The 20,860-nt window shown below is 47.1% G+C and overlaps 1 protein-coding gene across 1 annotated transcript in view; it reads right to left on the reverse strand.

Moving 5' to 3' along the window:
- LOC147103586 (uncharacterized) overlaps positions 1-20,461 on the reverse strand; it is a 70,805-nt gene extending 50,344 nt beyond the window's left edge. Inside the window, exon 1 of the mRNA XM_085962171.1 lies at positions 20,390-20,461. Within this exon, the coding sequence (XP_085818297.1) occupies positions 20,390-20,461 (72 nt within the window). The remainder of the gene's footprint in view (positions 1-20,389) is intronic.
- Positions 20,462-20,860: the final 399 nt, after the last annotated feature.

A 20,860-nucleotide genomic window follows, 5' to 3' on the forward strand; every position in this document is an offset into this window, starting at 1 on the left:
TACCGGTCTGGCCTTAAAAAACTTTGGCCTAGAAATTCAGTATAGCCACATTTGGGGCGCTACAGCCGGGCGGCCGCTAAAGTTTGCGCCCGGCGCAACTTCGCGCCACTTTCGCCGATATTCAGTGGCATCGCCCCAAGAGGTTGCTGCTGTGCTAAAGCAGGTGATGCACGACTATCATTAGGCGCTAAGCCGGCGATCCGGGGCGCTAACACCGAGGACGGGCACAGCGCAGGTGCAGCGAGTTGCTCAATGAACGCAGACACGCTGGCGCTGGTCAGCTCTTAAAGGGGAAGGGTCGACTTGTTTGGCTGCCATGCCCTGCACACTGCAGCCCTGAAGCAAGGCCTGACCATTGCTAGTTCATCAGTTCTACGCCCTCAGCCATGGGGAAGCCCGCTATTCTTCCAAAGCCGATTGCACGCTCTTGCTGCTTGTCCAGGGTCATGGGGAAGGAGATGTACTGACGTCTCCTTCTGAAAAGGGCATTGTTCACCTGGCGGATGCAGCAATGTACCGCGAACTGGGAGATGTTGGCAATGTCCCCAGTAGCGGATTGGAAGGAGCCAGTGGCATCGAAGTTGAGAGCCACCGTCACCTTCACTGCCACTGACGGAGACGTCCTGCTCCTCAGCTGTGGCTGCAGATCTCTGCGAAGCAGGTGGCAGATCTCAGTGACCACCTCCCTTCTGAATCTCATCCTCCGAACACACTGCTCCTCAGACATGTTCAGATATGAGAACTTCTGGCGGTATACCCTGGGTGGGTAAGGCCTCCTTTGCTGACGCCTGTTGGCCAATCTCCATCTGGCCATGACTGGCACTCTCTCACGGCGTCTCTGATCCCTTTGAATGCAATGCAGAAAGCCAACGTTTCCACCCATTGCAGCCCCCATTATATGTGGCGACTCAAGGCTATGGCACTGAAAGTGAAATCCAAGTGCAAAGCTCTGGCTTGAAGCCACAAGTACCTGTGCAAGCACTGAGTCAAAGCAGAAAGCTCTCTGCCTTTGTCTCTCTCCAAATATCCGTCTCTCACACAGAGGGATTGGCACAAAATGGCTGCCACTTATACTGCAGGAGGAGTCCCCTTTAAATAGCGCCCCCCGCGCCCCGCAGCGACTGGGAACCGTTCCCCTCTACCAGTCGCTGGGGGCGCCAGGTGCAAAGAAGGGCGGCGCCACTGAATTTCCGGTTCGGGGTGCACAAAGGGCGTTGCACGATGAAATGACGTCAGAATCTGCGCGCGCAGCTGAGCGCGCGCAAAGGCTTTGCGCCGCCGCTAAATCTTTACTGAAGTTGGGGAGAGGCGCAGATCACGCTGCGCCCGGCCACTAGCCGCCTAGCGCCCCACATCTCCTCCTCCTAAGGTGCTAGCGGCTGGCGCAAACAACTGAATTTCTAGGCCTTTGGGCTTGCATTTTCCTCTATTTTGATCGTCGCTGTTATGCCTTTTAGTATTCCGAGTCCCTGCTGGAACACTTCTTGTGCGTCAGTTAGCATTTTTGACAGTCGTCCAGGTGTGACGTCGTCATCCTTTTTGGCATCTACAGTCAGTGCTTGTATGGAATGCCAATCTAGCTGTATCTTCCGGATATATTCACGTCCTAGTAGTGGTGGTCCTCCATCTGGCAATACATATAGGTCCATTTTTGGTGTTTCCTTGCCGTTATATATAACGTTCACCCTTATTTTTCCTTTGGGGTAGATTTTTTGCCCCGTGTACATCTTCAAGACAATCTTTGTATCTCTCAAGGGTATATGTGAGAATAGCCGCTTGTAGTCCCTTCGGTTTATGACTGTTAGGGCTGATCCTGTGTCCAATTCCATTTTCACTTGGACTCCTGCTATCTTGAGCGTGACCCAGATAGTTTGGTGATCCTCCATTTTGATCACATTATGTAGTTTCAGACAACCCAGCTCCTTGCTTCCGGAGTCTGTATCACTCTTCTGTTCGTCTGAACTACTCTCCGTCACCTTATGTACCTTCTTGTACTTCTCCTGTGGAGATTTCTTGCTGCTGGTTTTCTTTCCCGACCTGCAGACTCTTGCTATGTGTCCTACTTTTCCACACTGTCTGCACACTTTGTCCTTGAACCAGCAATCATTATGGTCGTGTGTTTTTCTGCCGCAGCGATAGCATTTCACTGTTCCTATGACATTTGATTTGTGCCATATTCTTGCGGTCTCCATTGTATCTCTGCAGCACCCCATGCTGCTGCTTCGTGTGATACTGCAATGCTGAAAGCCATGTCCAGTGTAAGATCCTTTTCTGATAGAAGCCTTTTCTGGGTTCCTTCACTTTGAAGCCCACACACAAACTTGTCCCTTAAAGTATCTGCTAGTCCTGTTCCAAACTGGCAGTGTTTCGATAGCTTGCGCAGTTCCGTTAAATGCTCAGCATTACTTTCATCTTTATGCTGGTTCCTTTTGTGAAACTTAAATCTTTCTGCTATCAGCAGCGGTGTGGGGTTTAAGTGGTCCTGTAGGATTGACACTATGTTTTCAAAATCCTTTTCTACTGGCTTCTCTGGGGTTACTAGGTTTCGTAGTAAGCCATACGTTTTTGCACCCATTGAATTCAACAATACCAGCGCTTTCTTGTCATCTGGCACTTCATTCGCCTTGCAGTATACTTCTATGCGTTCAACATATGTCGTCCAATCTTCGACTTCATTGTCAAACGCTGTGATACTGCCACTCTTCGGCATTTTTGGGTGTGGTTAGACTGACTTAAAATGGCATCTCCCGCGCTTTCCTTTCTTCCCCGCTGCGGCTTAAAATGGCATCTCCCGCGCTGCTGCCAATGTCGCTCTCGGCGGTCCTCGTGGCAAATGGCGATGCCCTGTGGGTTTCGTGCGCTGCTCCTGCGCTGCTGCCAATGCCGCTCTCTGCGGTCCTCGTGGCAATGGCAGCGCCTCGCGTTTTCCTGCGCGCCTCTCTCCCCCGTTGATGCTGCTCGGCCCTTGAACACCGGCTGCGCTCTGCTCTCTCTCATCTCTCTCCCCCGTTGACGCTGCTCAGTCCTGAACACCGGCTGCGCCCTGTGCGCTCTGCCCTCTCTCCCTCCCCCGTCGACGCTGCTCGGCCTTTTTCTGTGCCGCTCGGTCGGGCTCTAGCCCGCTGTTGTCCGGGAAGGGTCTGCGCAGTACCTGTTGCCAGCCCGTTTCGCTGGACCACCGTGACTGGAAAGCCAAGCCTGGCTCTCGACAGCCTCCCCTGCGATGCTCAAATCTCCGCTGGATGACTGGGCAGTTGCCCGTAGTCGACGCCCGTGCTTCTGGACTCGACCTTCTTCCACTGTTCTCCAGGAGCGAATCCCTGGGAGGTGATGCAGAGTTGCAGGTAGGTTCGAATCTGCATTGTCGCCAATGTTATGTCCGTGTATCTTAATGTTGTGTCCTTCAATAATCAGACAACAGACTGCAGGGAACGATTCAACAGGTGTTTACTGAATGAGGGTTACTCTAGAACTAAATGTACAGATCACTACTCAGGGTTTATATACAGGTGTGGTCACTGCCGGTACTACAGTATACAGGAGCTGTAAAAAGTAGTTCTCTCCCTTAAGGTATATATACATTACATACATTACAGTAAGGATACTACAATTGCCTTCAGTTCTCTCCAGATTAGAGAGAGGAAACTCAGCCAGGGTTCCTGTTGCTGGCTGCTGTGAACCCTGCTGGAAGTGTGTGCGCGTGGACATCAGGTAAGAACAGAATCAGATTCGCACTGAAGGCCCAGCGGCCATTAGCCTGCTGGCACTCACACATGAAGAGCGACCTTCTGTTTAAGGTAGCATCCTCCTGTAACTCAACCAAGGGACCCCTGAACCATGCATCAGCAAGGAGTCAATGGCCCCAATGTTTCTGGGGCTGGAGAGAGCGCACACCCGATTTCCACCTGGGGGGGACCAGATTATGGGGGATACCTGATTTTGCCCCTTTTAGACTAGTCCTTTAAATTCTGGTTGGAGGAAGGAGGGGGCAGGGCAGATCTTCCTCCTGCTTTTCCACATTAAAGTTGCAAGTTGGGAGGCGTTGCCAGACTGCCAGGAAATTCCTCCCTGGCCACCTTTTGAAAGGCCTCAGTGGAACTCACATTAATTGACATCTGTTTCTTTGAGGTCCCCTGAAGACTTCAAACCTGCACCACAATAAAGGTAATCAATCACAGGAGTGATCGATTACTTGCTGCGGCAGAAGAACGGCTCCACTGGGAGTCAAAGAAGGGAAAAAACATTGTCACCAACTTTTGTTTTGTTTTCCTCTTAACATTTTTGTAACTTTCTAAGTAACTTTTTAGTTACTGAACCCAACATTGTGACTGAGCTGAATGAATCAGTAGAGAGTCTCCAGGGAAACATGGAAACATAGAAGATAGGAGCAGGAGGAGGCCATTCGGCCCCTCGAGCCTGCTCCGCCATTCAATGAGATCATGGCTGATCATCCAAACTCAGTACCCTGTCCCTGCTTTCTCCCCATATCCCTTGATCCCTTTAGCCTTAAGAAATATATCTACCTCCGTCTTGAATATATTTAATGAATTGGCCTCAACTGCCTTCTGTGGTAGAGAATTCCACAGGTTCACCACTCTCTGGGTGAAGAAATTCCTCCTCACCTCTGTCCTAAATGGCTTACCCCTTATCCTTAGACTGTGACCCCTGGTTCTGGACTCCCCCGCCATCGGGAACATCCTTCCTGCATCTAGTCTGTCTAGTCCTGTTAGAATTTTATAAGTTTCAATGAGATCCCCTCTCATTCTTCTAAACTCCAGCGAGTATAAGCCCAATCGACCCAATCTCTCCTCATACGTCATTCCTGCCATCCCAGGTATCAGTCTGGTGAATCTTCGCTGCACTCCCTCCATGGAAGTGGCAGTTCAGATCATTTGCACATTTCCACCAATGATGATGATACTACTATTACCTGAAGGAACATCCCAGGACATATCACAGATGGCATAAGGAAATACTGCTTTAAATTGGAAAAAATTCTTCATAAAAACTTCATACCATATTATTTTTTGTGCTCCAGTCTTGGGGGGAAAAAAAATCAGACGGGATTCATCGTCATGTTTGTGGAAATGTGCCCTAAATAAAAAGTGGCTGTCCTGTTGGCCACAAACCCTGTTGTCCATTGTAACTTTACTGGGCTTTCTGCTCTCAGAGTATGTGCAATGGTGAAATAGACCTGACAGCAACGCCAGGCAGAACTGATCTCTCCATAAAGCTGATCAATCTACTACTGCAGTAGCCATGATCTGCTCAATTAAATATTGGGAAGACCGAAGCCATTGTTTCCGGTCCCCGCCACAAACTCCGTTCCCTAGCCACTGACTCCATCCCTCTCCCTAACATCTGTCTGAGGCTGAACCGTACTGTTCGCAACCTTGGTGTCATATTTGACCCTGAAATGAGCTTCCAACCACATATCCGCAGCATAACTAAGAATGCCTATTTCCACCTCCATAACTTTGCCCGTCTCCGCCCTTGCCTCAGCTCATTCGCTGCTGAAACCCTCATCTATGCCTTTGTTACCTTTAGACTTGAATATTCCAATGCACTCCTGGCTGGCCTCCCACATTCTACCCTACGTAAACCTGAGGTCATCCAAAACACAGCTGCCCGTGTCCTAATCTCCACCAAGTACCATTCGCCCATCACCCCTGTGCTCGCTGACCGACATTGGCTCCCGATTAAGCAGTGCCTCGATTTCAAAATTCTCATCCTTGTTTTCAAATCCCTCTATGGCCTCGCTATCCCTAATCTCCTTCAGCCCCACAACCACCCCCCCGCCCCGAGATATCTGCGCTCCTCTAATTCTGCCCTGATTATAATCACTCAACCATTGGCGGCCGTGCCTTCTGTTGCCTAGGCCCTAAACCTCTCCGCCTCGCTACCTCTCTTTCCTCCTTTAAGATGCTCCTTAAAACCTACCTCTTTGACCAAGCTTTTGGTCACCTGCCCTAATTTATCCTTATGTGGCTCGGTGTCAAATTTTTTGTCTTAAAATACTCCTGTGCAGCGCCTTGGGACATTTTACTACGTTAAAGGTGCTATATAAATACAAGTTGTTGTTGTTGTTTTGGGATCTTTCCAAGCATTTGATTTCCCTCCAGCTCCTTGAACCATTTCCAACCAAGCTGATCAGTCTGTGACGATATGAACACTCTCCATTTCTTACTAAAACCATTCTATATATAAAGCCGCTCTCTATATTTAGCAGCACCTTGGGCTTGAAAGGCATTTTTAAAAGGTTTTGCAAATAGAATGGCCTATAGACCACAGACATCCAGCAGGTTTGGTGCTTTAGGCCACATTTTCTACTTCTGAAGAGCAAACTTTAGTAAGAGACAGATGGTGCCATATTGATGGGTGTACTTCAAAGAGCTCAGCAGGAGATTTACATTCTCTCTGACAAAGCCATATGAGTTAGTCACATATAGCTGATCAAGGCAGTCTGGTGTGTCTAGCATTGCAAGACTGAGTTCTCATTCAAAGAAATCACAGTTTAAGCTCCAATTTTACTGACCATTCAGGCTCAAATGGGCAGGTTTGTCTAATTCTCGGGGCAATTCCCTGTTGAAGAATTTCAGGTTGGTGGCGTGCTCACTCTCAGGGAAGAGGAGAAGCTAGAGGGGTCATTTCTACCTTGCAGTAGAGTTGGCAATGATTGTAGAGCAGCGTGCAGCAACAAAAAGCCACTGCCAGTAACTACCTTTACCCTAAAGGAGAAAACATTGTGATAGGTGGCAACAGTAGAACAATCAAATAGAGGAAGAATACGAAACAAATAAGAATATAAGAAATAGGAGCAGGAGTAGGCCATTCAGCCCTTCCAGCCTGCTCCGCCATTCAATAAGATCGTGGCTGATCTTCCACCTCAACTCCACCTTCCCGCACTATCCCCATATCCCTCAGTTCCCTTAGTATCCAAAAATCTATCGATCTCTGTCTAGAATATACTCCTGACTGAGCCTCCACAGCCCTCTCTGGCATAATAAATAACTTGCCAAGAAATACTTGGGTGCCCTACTTTAGGAAGGATGTCAAGGCCACGGAGATGGTGCAGAAGAAATTCATTAAGCTGATACCGGGAACGAGAGATTTAGCTATGAGAAGATATTTAAGGAAACTGAGGCTCTTTTCATTTGAACAAAGAAGGTTAAGAGGAGATCTGACAGAGGCGGTCCAAACTATGAGGAGTTTTGATAAAGTAAATGCAGCAAAATGATTTCCACTGGTCAGTGAGTCAGTAACCAGAGGGTGTAAGTTTAAGATCGCCACCAAAAGAACAAAGGGATCAGTTAGAAGAAAAAATATATATATATTTTTACACAGAGGGTTGTTTGGTCATGCAATACCCCACCAGAAACAACGGTGGAAGCAGAATCAATTTTTAAGCTTCTAAAAAGGTGGATAAATATTTGAAAAATAAAGAAATAAAAGGGTATGGGGAAAGAGCAGGTGGATAGCTCTTTAAGGGAGCTAGCACAGTCATGATGGGCCAAAGGGCCTCCTTCTATGATTTCACGATTCAATTTAGGTGCGTGACTATATTCTAGATAACAAGTTCCTCCAGTCAAAGCCAACTCAACCTAAAATGTTGTTAGCATTGCGATCAGTTTGAGACTACAGTATACATTACACAAAACTGGAGATGGTAGAGGGAGTGGGTTGTAATTAAATCTTGGTGTTCCTAGGACGTCCATAGCCCACTCAAGTTCTATTCTTACAATTCTTTTGATAGCCGTTGAAGTCTCGGAGTGAATTACAGACTTATTTCTCGCTTCCACCCATTTGGATTTTATATTTCTGTCATTTCTTTATTAAATGGCTACATAACAAGGTTAAATTGTACAGTTTAATAAAGTTCACCTAATCGCAGAGTTGGGCTGCCAGACAATGGCCAATGTTACAGTACAGTTAGTGTATTGGAGCGATTTAAGTGCAGCCCAAAGTGACTGGTTATCCAGTTCTCTCTCCCATTCTCTTGGGAACCACCTCATCTCCACTCCGCACCTTCCAAAATAGCTTGGAAACTCATAGTTAGGAATTCATGTGCCCACTCTGAGACCCCATCAATTCCTTGTAAACTGATGCACGGAGGGGGAAGAGGGATTTCTAACGGGGCGGGGGCTTTTAAAATGGAATGGTTCCATTTCCTGCCGATTTTAGATCTTAACGCCACCTGGTTTGGTGCCTCCTGCATTAATGCAAATCAGCGTCACACGATGTCAATGAGACGCCAATCAAATTTTAACCCAGGCCTGATTGGGGAGGCCACCCTGGCGCCTCCACCAGAAGGACAAAGACGTCTTCCAAAGTAAGTGGAAAATGCTCCTTTGCAAGGCCAGGGAGGAGCAGGAGTGGCTCCTTCAGGCCCCACATGGGAAGTTGGGGCCTCCCCTGCCACTAAATCCACCGCCCCTTCTCTCCAATAGGCCCAAAAGCCCATTCCTAGTCCTAGAGGAGTCAGCTTGGTAGCACTCCCACCTCTGAACCAGAGATTTTATGGATTTAAGTGCTTCTCCAGGAATGTTAGTGTATAAACTAGGCCGATACTCCAGTGCCGTACTAATGACATGCTTCGGTGTCGGTGGTGCCATCTCTCAGATGATGCATTAAAGCAATGGCCCTGGTGCCCATTCTGATGGCACTTCTGAAAGAAAAGCGGCGAGTTCTCCTGGGGCTAGAAATTGGTCTTGGGCGGTGGCGCAAATCAGGCGGTATCAGATCGGCCGCCCGTTATACGCAACTGCAACGGATCTGAATATCAGGCACTGCGTATAACGAGCAGCCAACCCGCCGCCGCCCGAGACGAATTTCTAGGTGCTGGTGTCTTGGCTAACATTCCTGCTCCCAACCAACACCACTAAATGCAGATTAACTGCTGGTTCATCTCATTACTGTTTGTGGGAACTTTCTGTGTGCAAAATGGGTGCCATGTTGCCTATATAACAGCAACTGCACTTTGTTGAAACACTGTGAGGTGCTTCTGATTGACGCGATACGCTACTATATAAATGAAAGCATTCAAAAGTTCTTGCGTGCCAATTCTAACACTTAAACCCCTGTATTTTGTGCTTTTGCTCCAACACTTTAATCCTGTTGATTAATGCTCACGTTTTAAAGTCTCAAGTATAAGCTCAGAGCTCTAAATGTGTCCAATACATTATCACAGCAACACAGGCTATTAGGCAAACACAGTTGCCACATTTGAAGCACATCTTGCAAATCTTTCGGCCAGATTCCAAGGGAACGTTTGAAAGGCAGTTGGACATGTACCTGAAGAGGACTGATTTACAGGGTTATAGGAAAAAAGCTGGGGGTGTGGGACTAAACTGGACAGCTCTTTCAAAGAGCCGGCACAGGCACGGCAGGCCAAATGGCCCCCTTCTGTGCTGTAAGATTCGAAGTTGTTTGTTGATTTAGAGCTTTTGTAATAGCTGCAGTAACACATTAGCGATGGTACAGGTAAAACACTGTACTACCTTAATTCTTCTTCCCACCTAACCCATAGTCCATCACCCCCACCCCCAACACCAAAGCAGACTTTATAATACAGCCGTATGTTTATCATGAAAAAATTGCAAACCTTTTTAATGAAATTTAAAACAATTACAAAAATCATGTGGAAATTGATAATTTTTTAAAATTTGTTTTTATGGGATGTGGGCATCGCTGGCAAGGCCAGCATTTATTGCCCATCCCTAGTTGCCCTTGAGAAGGTGGTGGTGGTGCCTTCTTGAACCGCTGCAGTCCGTGTGGTGAAGGTACTCCCACAATGCTGTTAGGGAGGGAGTTCCAGGATTTTGACCCAGCAACGATGAAAGAACGGCGATATATTTCCAAGTCAGGATGGTGTGTGACTTGGAGGGGAACTTGGGGGTGATGGTGTTCCCATGCGTCTGCTGCCCTTGTCCTTCTAGGCGGAAGAGGTCATGGGTTTGGGAGGTGCTGCCGAAGAAGCCTTGATGAGTTGCTGCAGTGCATCTTGTAGATGGTACACACTGCAGCCACGGTACGCCGGTGGTGGAGGGAGTGAATGTTTAAGGTGGTGGATGGGGTGCCAATCAAGCGGGCTGCTTTGTCCTGGATGGTGTCGAGCTTCTTGAGTGTTGTTGGAGCTGCACTCATTGCATTATTTCACACCATTCACCCCAATGTTCTCCTGTCTTCTGTTAAAGGTGGCAATTCAATAGTGAGTACCCTGTCCAAATTCAAGTAGGGTAGCGGCAGAAAACGGAACTACATCATGGGGCAAGACCTAAAGCTGCGTCTCTGCCACAACCTCAATTTCCCTCCCCCCTCTCCCCACCCCACCAGGAAGGCTGCGGACCGCCTTTTCCCCCGCCCGCCATTTGTAAATGCCACCGGGGAGGTGGGGCCTGGTAAGCGGACTCAAATCCCAACTTACCGCCGCTGTCTCCATTAGACGCAGGAATTGCCAAGAGAAAGGTGGTGGTGGTAGGCTACAGGGGTAGCAGCAGTAAGTCCTCTTGGAGAAGGAGGGAGCCCAGTAATGGTCTTCCTCTCTCGGGTCTCCACGTGGGCCCTTTAAATGCCCACTGCTGCACCATTCGCTAACTTGTCAAGAGGAGGTCAAGCCAGCCCATGGTTCCTTGGGAGAAGGGAGCATTCTTCCAGTACCTCCACCAAAATGTCCACTCTTCGTGCTACAGGTGTTCAAAATGTCAAAAAAAAAATCATCAAAAAGGCTAATGGAATGCTGGAATGCTGGTCTTTATATCTAGAGGATCAGAATACAAGGGGTTAGAAACCATGCTACAGCTAAACAAAGCCCTGGTTTGACCACACCTGGAGTACTGTGAGTAGTTCTGGGCACCACATCTTAGGAAGGATATATTGGCCTTGGAGGGAGTGCAGCGTAGGTTTACCAGAATGATACCTGAACTCCAAGGGTTAAGTTACGAGGAGAGATTATACAAACTAGGGTTGTATTCCCTGGAATTTAGAAGGTTAAGGGGTGATTTGATCGAAGTTTTCAAGATATTAAGGGGAACTGATGGGGTAGAGAGAGAGAAACTATTTCTGCTGGTCGGGGATTCTAGGTCTAGGGGGCAAAGTCTAAAAATTAGAGCCACACCTTTCAGGAGTGAAGTTAGGAAACACTTATACACACAAAGGGTGGTAGAAGTTTGGAATTCTCTTCCACAAATAGCAATTGATGCTGGATCAATTGTTAATTTTAAATCTGAGATTGATAGAAAGCTTTCTGTTAACCAAAGGTATTAAGGGATATGGGGCAAAGGCGAGTAGATGGAGTTAGGTCACAGATCAGCCATGATCTCATTGAATGACGGAACAAGCTCGAGGGGCTTAATGGCCGACTCCTGTCCCTATGTTCCTAGGTAGGCAACAATCAACATCATGTCCTGTCCTCCGCCAACGTCCGCACACCTACGCTTTCCAACGGGGTGGGGTGGGGGGGGGTGTGGGGGGTGGGGATGTCCCTGGATAGCAAGAGTGGGAACCCTGGCTCAATACCCAGGCAAGTGTCACCCTCCAAACACCGTCTCAATTGAGGTTGGTTATCTCAGCACCAACTGAGCAGGTTTGACCCCTTTCTCTCCGGTGTAGCTCAGTAACACAGTGTAGGCGGTGCGTCCACCAGCTGAACCTTTATGGGAACTGACAGATTTCTTCTCCCTCACTCCGAAAAAGAATTGCCAAGCTTTCTTCTTTCGAAAATGCCAACCCTTTAGTTTTTAATCAAATTCTGCTCTGTTTACTTGCAGGCTCCAACACTGAGGAAAATGGTGCATTAAACTCTGGGCTCATTGCCCTTCCTGCTGGATTTGTTTTCCCCTGTGTAATTTAAGTAATGTGGGGGTGTAGTGGACTTAATAGCATTGTTGTGCCAAGTACCAATTTTTATTTTTGACAGATGTGTGATGGCAGTGTTCAATTTTGCTTCAGATATATGCATCTTCCTTGCCTTTTCCACAGCTCACCAGTGCTGCCCATATTATAGACTTAAAAATAATTGTTATGTAACATAGCGTGGTGGCAACTATTTAAAAAAAATAAAGCACACACAAATATCGAAACTCGCTTTCACGGCGAGATACCTTGTGACTGCTGCTCAATTTTCTGGTTGACTTACTGAAGTGACAAAGTCAGCGTTGATGGTTGAGTGTAAGTTTCCTGTATATTCGTCAGAACTAGAAGATGTTAGAGATGAACAGCATCATCCCTTTTCCCATTTAATCACTCCTGCCCTCCACCCTACCACAGACCTTTCCCTTCGGTTCTTTCCCTACCCCGCTTTTCCCTGGCTCTGTACTTGCTTGAAAGCTGATCATCTCTAACATCTTCCAGCTCTGATGAAAGGTTAATCGACCTGAAATGTTAACTCTGTTTCTCTCTCTCCACAGATGCTGCCTGACCTGCTGAGTATTTCCAACATTTTCTGAGTATTTCCAACATTTTCTGTTTCTGTGCAAGATACAGCATACATGGGTCAAGAAGCGAGTAGGAGATAAGTGCAAAGGATTCTATAGTGATATGTTAGAGCATGTGAAATTAATGTTCCACCTTGAGAAGGGAGTCAGCTTCAGTCTCCTGGTACCTAAATTAAAACAGGTCCATGTGTCCAGGTCCAAATGTTTATATTGGTGCCATTACAATTGAGATTCCTGGAGGCTGTTTCGATGAGCTAGTCCCCTTAACTTGGCAGCTGCCACATAGACTTGTAGGAAACCAAGGGGGAAAAATTTGGTTGCTTTGCGCCTCCTGTTAGCGCCCTCTGGGGTGCAAAGCAGCTAGCACCCAGGCGCAGTGATTAATGCGCCGCTCGCGAAATTGACCAGACATTTTGCGGCGGCGCTAAACACTACCGCCACGATCTCCTGTGCCCGCAGATCGTGACATCAGTCGAGCGTGCAACGCTCCAGTAGCGCCCCGGACCGGATATTGAGTGGTGCCCTCTGCCCTTCCGTCTGCCGCTAGCAATGACAGGTTGAGGGGAGCGTTTTGCAGTCGGGAAGGGACTGGGGGAGCGCTATTTAAAGGTGGCCGCTTCCTGCCTTTTTTTGTCGGCGACATTTTTGCACCACGCATTCTGAGAGAGAGAAAGAGACTTCTGGAGAGATTCAACGCTGTGTGAAGGAGTTTTGGGTAATGAGCAGCACTTTGCAGGTTCATTTTGATTTGACCTTCCTTGCATCGATTTAGAAGAGACTGTGGGGGCTGCAGTCTGAGCTCTTTCCCTGGGCCTCTCCATTGTTCTTTCCAGCAGAATTGATGTACAGGTCTCTCCAGGCCGAGATTCAAGGCCACAATGAGCAGGGCGTGGATGGAGAGCAAGATCGACCCTCCCCTTTAAGAACTGGCCGGCGCCAGTGTGTCTGTGTTCCATTGCTAACTGACATCACATGAGCTTCGCCAGCGCTCTGAGGTAGCGCCTCGCTCCTCAGCGTTAGTGCCTTAAGACAGGTGTGTAGCGCCTGATTTAGCGCTTCAATCACCTCCAGGGGCGATAGAAGCCAAGTTTGCAGTCGGAGGTGATAATTAGCGCCAGGCGCTAAACTTTGCGCCCGGCCGATAATTGCGCCCCAAATGGGGCGATACCGAATTTCTCCCCCTACGGTTTTTCACTGCAATGAAGGAGCCGGATTCAGTAGCATAAATGTTGGGAGCCAGCACATTGATGCCAATCTGCCGGCATTCCCAGCTAAGATAGTTCCAGTGTAAGAGCAGCTAATCTCGCAATTAAGGAACCAGTCAGATCCAGACTGGAGTCGGACAGTCTGCAAGGAGAAGCTTGTAAGCTTGCAGTCAACTGCTGAATGTAAAGTAGTTCCCCAACTATAATAAATCATGGTTAATTTTTCCTTTTACCATTCAATGCTGAATTCTTAGAAACCCCCAACAACAATATATCAAAATAATACAGTCCCTGTGTAGAAAATAATTAATTGTATACAATCCGTACAGACATGTTAAACATAGTGCATGCGATATAGGATCTGGTACACAAAGACATCATAGTATTAACAATCCTTAGTCATGGTGTTCTTGACATAATCCACTGGGGAATGACTGTACTGAAGCAAATTAAACATCTGCTGGCACTACATTCCTTCTAACTCTTCCCCTCCCCACCCATAAAAACAATCTCGATGATGGTATGTTTTGAGGTAGACTGCTCTGGGAACTAAGCCTGGCAGGTTGGCATGGGCTCTTTACGTTAAGATAAGCCTTGATCCCTAAATTAAAGGCTAGTTGGATTCAATGCTGTCAGGGACACAGCTACAATCACCATCCCCTTACGGAGAAAATAATCACTTTAATGTTTAAGCCTCCGACAGCAGAAACCTGACCTACTTACGCCACTGTACAGTTAAAACCGGCCAATCCACCTTCTCGGTAAAATCAGCTGATCACTAAAGGTGGGAAGTCACAGAGCGCTGCATTATTTTTAGTGATTGCTGAGGCCATTAAAGAGAAGCCAGGCATTCTGCTTGAGGCAGTCCTAACAATGGGTTTCATTGCTGAACTACTTTTTTGACGTATTGAGATAGTTTCAGACCTATTAGAGCACGCCTCAGCATGTGGAGAGGTCAAAAATAAAAATAGAAGACGTTGCGAATGCGTCGCAGGTCAGTCAGCATTAGAATGAGGAAGAGCAATCGTTCGGACCCTTCATCAGAATTGGGCAGGAGCGTGCAATTGCAGGGCTGACTAAAACAGGGAGTGGAGGTAGAAAGAAAGACTTGCATTTATATAGCGCCCTTCACAACCACTGGACACCCAAAGCGCTTTACAGCCAATGAAGTACTTATTTTTTTGAAGTGTAGTCACTGTTGTAATGTAGGAAACAGGCAGCCAATTTGCTCACAGCAAGCTCCCACAAACAGCAATGTGATATTGACCAGATAATCTGTTTTTTAGTGAAGTTGGTTGAGGGATAAATATTGGCCAGGACACCGGAGATAACTCCCCTACTCTTCTTCAAAATAGTGCCGTGGGATCTTTTACATCCACCTGAGGGGCCTCAGTTTAATGTCTCATCTGAAAGACGGCACCTCTGACAGTGCAGCACTCCCTCAGTACTGCACTGGAGTGTCAGCCAAGCTTTATGTGCTTCAAGTCTCTGGAGTGGGACCATGAGCCCCACAACCTTCTGACTCTAGAGGTGAGAGTGCTACCCACTGAGCCACAGCTGACAGGTAGTGGGCAAGAGTACAGATGCATTAACTACTTCACAAGGACAGCATATGGGTTTAATAGATTGTAAATCAGTTTGAAAATGCCGCATCGAGCTGTAAAACTCTCTGTACTGTAAAGGAGGGGAGGTGGTACCAGGGAGGTTAAAATTTTACCTGCCTGCAAATATCAAGGAAAGCACTTCAGAAGTAGCAAGACTTGGCCCTAAATCTGGCAATAGCCACTTTTCTCCATGTTATCGTTTACCCCCCCCGACTAAACGCAATGGCTCAGAAATTCGGGTCCCAACGCGTGAGTACGCACGGGGTACTCACGCGTAGGCCCAACAAAAGTGCCAGTTTTGTGCATGCACTGCGCATGCGTGGGAAACCGGCACTTTCGTTCCCCTGAAAGAAGGGGTTGACAGGTGGAACGCGTGCACCGGAGAGGCAGTGCGTGCGCATCGAACTTACGTTTTCTTTGCAGGTTTCTCCGGGAGGGTAAGTCTCCAGCAGTTACACTTTTAAAAAGCAGGCGCAAGGCCTGCTTTTAACAAGGTAAGTGGTGAATTAATTAAAATTAAAACATTTTTCCACAGGTTAATTATTTTTAAATACTTTAAAGAAAGGTAAGTTTATTTTTAGCCCTGTTAGGAAATGTAATTAATTTTTTCAAAAATTTAAATTATTGTTAAAATAGTTATTTCATGTAATTTATAGTTATTTTAAAAATGTGATTTAAAAAAAAAATTATTTGAAGTTTTAGTGATGTTTTGGGGCTTATTGTATTTATAGGTTTGACAGCTCTTCCTGTCAAACTTATGAATGAAGCATTCCCTGCTACCATTGGCTCTCCATGGCCCACGTGATCCCAGGGGACGCATCGAACTAACTGCGCCCCTGGGATACGCAAGCACTGCGCACCGGCAGTTGGAGGAGGCCCAGGATCGGAATCCCATGTGGGCCCACAGCACAACGGCCGGCGCGCTAGGTAAGTGCAGGTCGGAGGCTTGCACCCGCGGGAAGCCCCCGACCCAAATTTCTGGGCCAATAAAATAGCCACTCTTTTAATTATGAATTGGCTCAAAAAGCTTTCCAACAACAGGCGGATTGGATGTAAATAGAACACTAAGCCCGAGGGAACGATCGACTAATTGTGACTGTTTTTTTGAATTAAATGTAATTAGCTTTCCATGGCTACATTTCACCATCTAAGGCAAAGCTTATGCCCTTGGCTTGTCACATAGCGGAGTCGATCTTGACTCCCTGTGCTTGATTTTACCGGGGTGGTAACGCCCTCAAAATGGGGTCGGTGGCCTTACCGCCCCGGTAACGCCGGTGATGCGGCCAACTCCATTTTGAAATGGGCCTACCGCCAGGTGTTCAAAGTGCCTGCCTGTTTCAGGCGATAGGCCCCCTTTTAATATAGAAATCAGGTTCCTATGACGTAACTAGGACCCCGACTGCCATTTTACGGGGGAACTGGTCGAAGCCTGGGTCGGGGTGGGTGGAAACCCCATCCCAAACCCCATTAGAGGGGATTCAGGAAAATTCAGTCTCCTGAGTGGGGTCCTATAGGTAACATCCTAGCAGGTGGATGAAGAGCAACATTGTCAGAGATCTGTGGCACATTATTTGACCATACTGTCAAATGGGGAGTGACGCAAGATGCAGAAAGATCTGTTGACAGTCAAATGGAGCCCAACTCAGTGCTAATAATTTGAAACATAGAAATAGCTCCTAATTGGATCGATATTTCTGTTGGACTTCTCCTGGCTTAGCAAAGCAGATCCTCTTTCACCAAGTCTGTTAGTCTACTGTCAGTGTCAGCTGTGGCTCAGTGGGTAGCACACACTTTGTTAGAAGGTTGTGGGTTCAAGTCTCACTCCAGGGACTTGTGCACATAAAGCTAGGCTGACACTCCAGGGGAGTGCTGCACTGTCAGAGGTGCCGTCTTTTGGATGAGACGTTAAACCGAGGCCCCGTCTGCTCTCTCAGGTGGACATAAAAGATCCCCTGGCCACTATTTCAAAGAGGAGCAGGGGCGTTATCCCCGGTGTCCTGGCCAATATTTATCCCTCAATTCACATAACAAAAACAGATTATCTGGTCATTATCACATTACTGCTTGTTGTGTGCAAATTGGCTGCCGTGTTTCACACATTACAACAGTGACTACACTGCAAATGTACTTCATTGGCTGTAAAGTGCTTTGAGACATCCGGTGGTCGTGAAAGGTGCTATATAAATGCAAGTCTTTCTATTGATGAAGACATTTGAAATTGAATATTTATATTATAAAGGTGGGGTACATTAGTGATCAAGTACCTGGTGTAAGGTTGAAGTAGTGCGTTGAAGTTCCAACATGCTGCAGAGTGGTAGATGTAGACTTACATCCATAAATATCTAACTTGGAATAGGATGGGAGGTTAAAGGAATATGGAGCTGATGAAATGTTCCACAAGGTCGATGGTTACTCTTCTGCAAGAAAGGAATATTCTGGACTTTGTTTGAATGCCTTTGGGAATCAGGGCGCATTTATGCGGACTCAGGAGTTTAAATACGTGAGAAGAGTTGATGATAGAGCAGGCGGTACATGGTCTGTGGAAGGAGCAGGTCTGATGGACTGAACGGCCTTTTACATTTTCTTTGATTCTCCACATTGAATGGAGTGATGTGAGAGGGAGGCGATTTCCTGTTTGTTCGTTGTAACTAAAATCACAAGCATGTCCTGCACACTCACAACTTTGCTACAAGTGTTGAAGAAATTGAAATCTCCCCCACAGTGAGCTAATGGTCTCAAACCACGCCACCACGGGGAGCACGTTGAGCCGAAGCAGCCCTGTAGCACCCTTTGTGGTGGTGAACTGCAGAGCTGGACTAGCAGAAGCCTGGGACAAACTTCCCTGCCCACTATTTACAGCCACAATGGATTCCTGGCACAGCAAGACCACAGAAGAGGTGAGGGAAGGCGAGACACAAAAGGCATCAAGGGGTATGGGGAGAGAGCAGGAATATGGTATTGAGGTAGAGGGCAGGAATTTAACTCAGGAGTCGGGAAGGAGGCGGGACTACAACTTTCGGGGTTGTAGACCCGCCTCCATTGAGATGCGGCCAATCCACGCGATTTTACCTTGATTGACCTTGTTGAGCCCACCCAGTGGGCTCAGCAGGCCAATTAAGGGCCACCCGGCAACAGGTGACGTCACAGACTGAAATTTCATCTGTCAAGAGCTTTTGACAGATGAAATATCAGTGTTTCACAGCTGTTTGAAGCTGTCAAACACTGACAGTCTTACTTCCAACCTGAGTCCTTCTCCACAGACTCAGTTAGAAATCTCTCCTGCACAGTAAGCTGAAGGCTGTCACTTTTGACAGTTCGCAGCCATTCTGCTTTCTGTGCCGGTGAGATGAGGGACTCCCCGAACCTAAAGGAAGGAAGGCTGAAAAGGTAAGAAAAGGTATGTGAAACTTATTTAATCACTTTAGACACACCAAACACACTTACCTTTGCACTCATGCGCACATCACTCACCTGAACACTAACATCTCGACCCCTCCAAGTCCTTCAACCCGATGGCCCGCCTCCTCTAACTTGGCGTGGCTTGGAGCCGTCGGGAATCCCACACTTCAACATCAAAAATAGGGATTAGGCTAAAAACTGCCTGTTAACTACCTGTTAACAGGCAGTTAATTGGCACTAATCCCTTCCTGCCTCGGGTAGGCGGGTCCCAGTGCGGGGCGGGTACCCGCCTCCTTTGAAACTGGCATGGAGGTGGGTTTGGGTGTGGGAAGGGGTCGGGACCCCTGAGTTTGGGATTTTAACCCCCCACACACGCCTCCAATCCCGACTCCACGGCACAATGAAAATCCTGCCCAGAGGATCAGCCATGATCATATTGAATGGTGGAGCAGGCTCGAAGGGCTGAATGGCCTACTCCTGCTCCTATTTTTCTATGTTCTATGAAAAACTACTTTGCCAATTACTTTAAAGTATTCCCTCCTTTCCCTTTTGATCCAGTTCAGCAAAGAGTCAAATGCATTTTGAAGATCATAATCCGGACACAAATCTGGATCCAGATTTTTGTCAACTCTAAATCAAGAGAAGTGTATTTAATCAATTGGAAAATCAAATTAAAATGGTAACCCGGTGATCCAAATATCAGTGAAAGGGCTGGAGGAAGGGAAGCCCAACAACCAATAACTGTATTACAATTTCAACTGGTCAATATCTCATAAAGATGTGAAGAAGGTATTAATCTGGGATCCGAAAATGAATTCTCTATTTACACTGGCTTAGGTCAGAACAGATTCTGCAGTTTGCAAGGAAAAGGTGAAATGGGGAGGATTGTAATTAAAGGCTTTATCTGCCACTGATCTGTCAATAAACCCATGCTCTGGTGGTGATAGACAGGACGTGGCTTGTTTTGGGCAGTGTAATTAGGAGCTGGTTCACAGAAACAAGTGTAATCGTAGCTCATTATGTTGTTAAGCAGAATCTCAGTGACGTGGGGTCATGTATCGGCTCCTTAGAAGCAGCTAAAAACTGAAGCGAAACCCCGCATTCTTCTGAAGAACTAAGTGCAAAGACCCCCTGAACAGTTATAGCGGTGGTGGAAATTTATGCATTTATTGGCTAGGCTTAAATGAAGCTGGTGGGATCCCTTCATTATCGGGTGCCCTTAGTTGGAGGCTTAACATCTTCAGTCTCAACTATGATTATTTCTCTCCAATGTTGTGAGTGTGATGAGCTATAAAGATCCTTGCGTTAACAAGCGCAAATCATAAATATTATGATTATAGGCTGTGACATGAATCAGTCATTCATGAAAGAAAGACTTAGGAAATAATACTGAGCGGCCTACGGGTGGCACTGTCCAGGGAGAGTATAAATACTCGGGCACAGGCCCAGCTTGCGCAGGACATTCTTAACAGGAACTAGTGAAGGACACAACTAGACCTCCATGTTGTAAAACAGTTGATTAAAGCTTTGTTTAACACTTAGACCAAATGCCTAGTAGTTTTCTTACGTCAGGCTGCATGGGGCAGAAGGGAAAATCCAGCCAATTCTTCTAAGGGAATAAACCAAAAAGCATCTCTTGTAAGACCCTCTTCAAGGGGGTGGCATTACCAAAGGTAGACCCTGATGAAGCTCAGTGAATGGGGATTTCTGGGGTGATGTTCAACGCAGTCTAGCGGAATAGCTGACCTACGTGAAAATCTTGCTTTTTCTCCATTTCAACAATCTCCTTTTGTTTAATCACAGCAACAACTGATAAAGGCATTTATACAGCGCCTTTAATATAGTAAAATGTCCCAGGACGCTTCACAGGAGCGTTAGCAAACAAAATTTAACACCGAGCCGCAAAAGGCGATACTAGGACAGGTGACCAAAAGCACCAGTGCACTCCATCCATATTTCGTGGAGGGCAAGAGTGCTGTATAGCTGCTGATATCGCACTAATCCGAGGTGTGAGATTTGCAGTCAGGATTCAGCCACATACACGAGACATCACTGACCACCTTTAAAGATGGACACAGTAGGGCGGAACTTTCACTTTTACTGTTGGATGGAAACAGGGGTCAGTGGATCGGATGCCCCATTTTACGCCCGGCCTGATTTTTCATTTCAATTGAAGCAAGAATCGGGTGGGGGGTGTTAAACGGGAGGGCAGTCTGCTGCC

This window comes from Somniosus microcephalus, chromosome 19 (genome assembly GCF_052327205.1).
Source record: "Somniosus microcephalus isolate GS21.2 chromosome 19, FLI_Smic_1.0, whole genome shotgun sequence".
In the NCBI taxonomy this organism is placed as follows: Eukaryota; Metazoa; Chordata; class Chondrichthyes; order Squaliformes; family Somniosidae; genus Somniosus; species Somniosus microcephalus.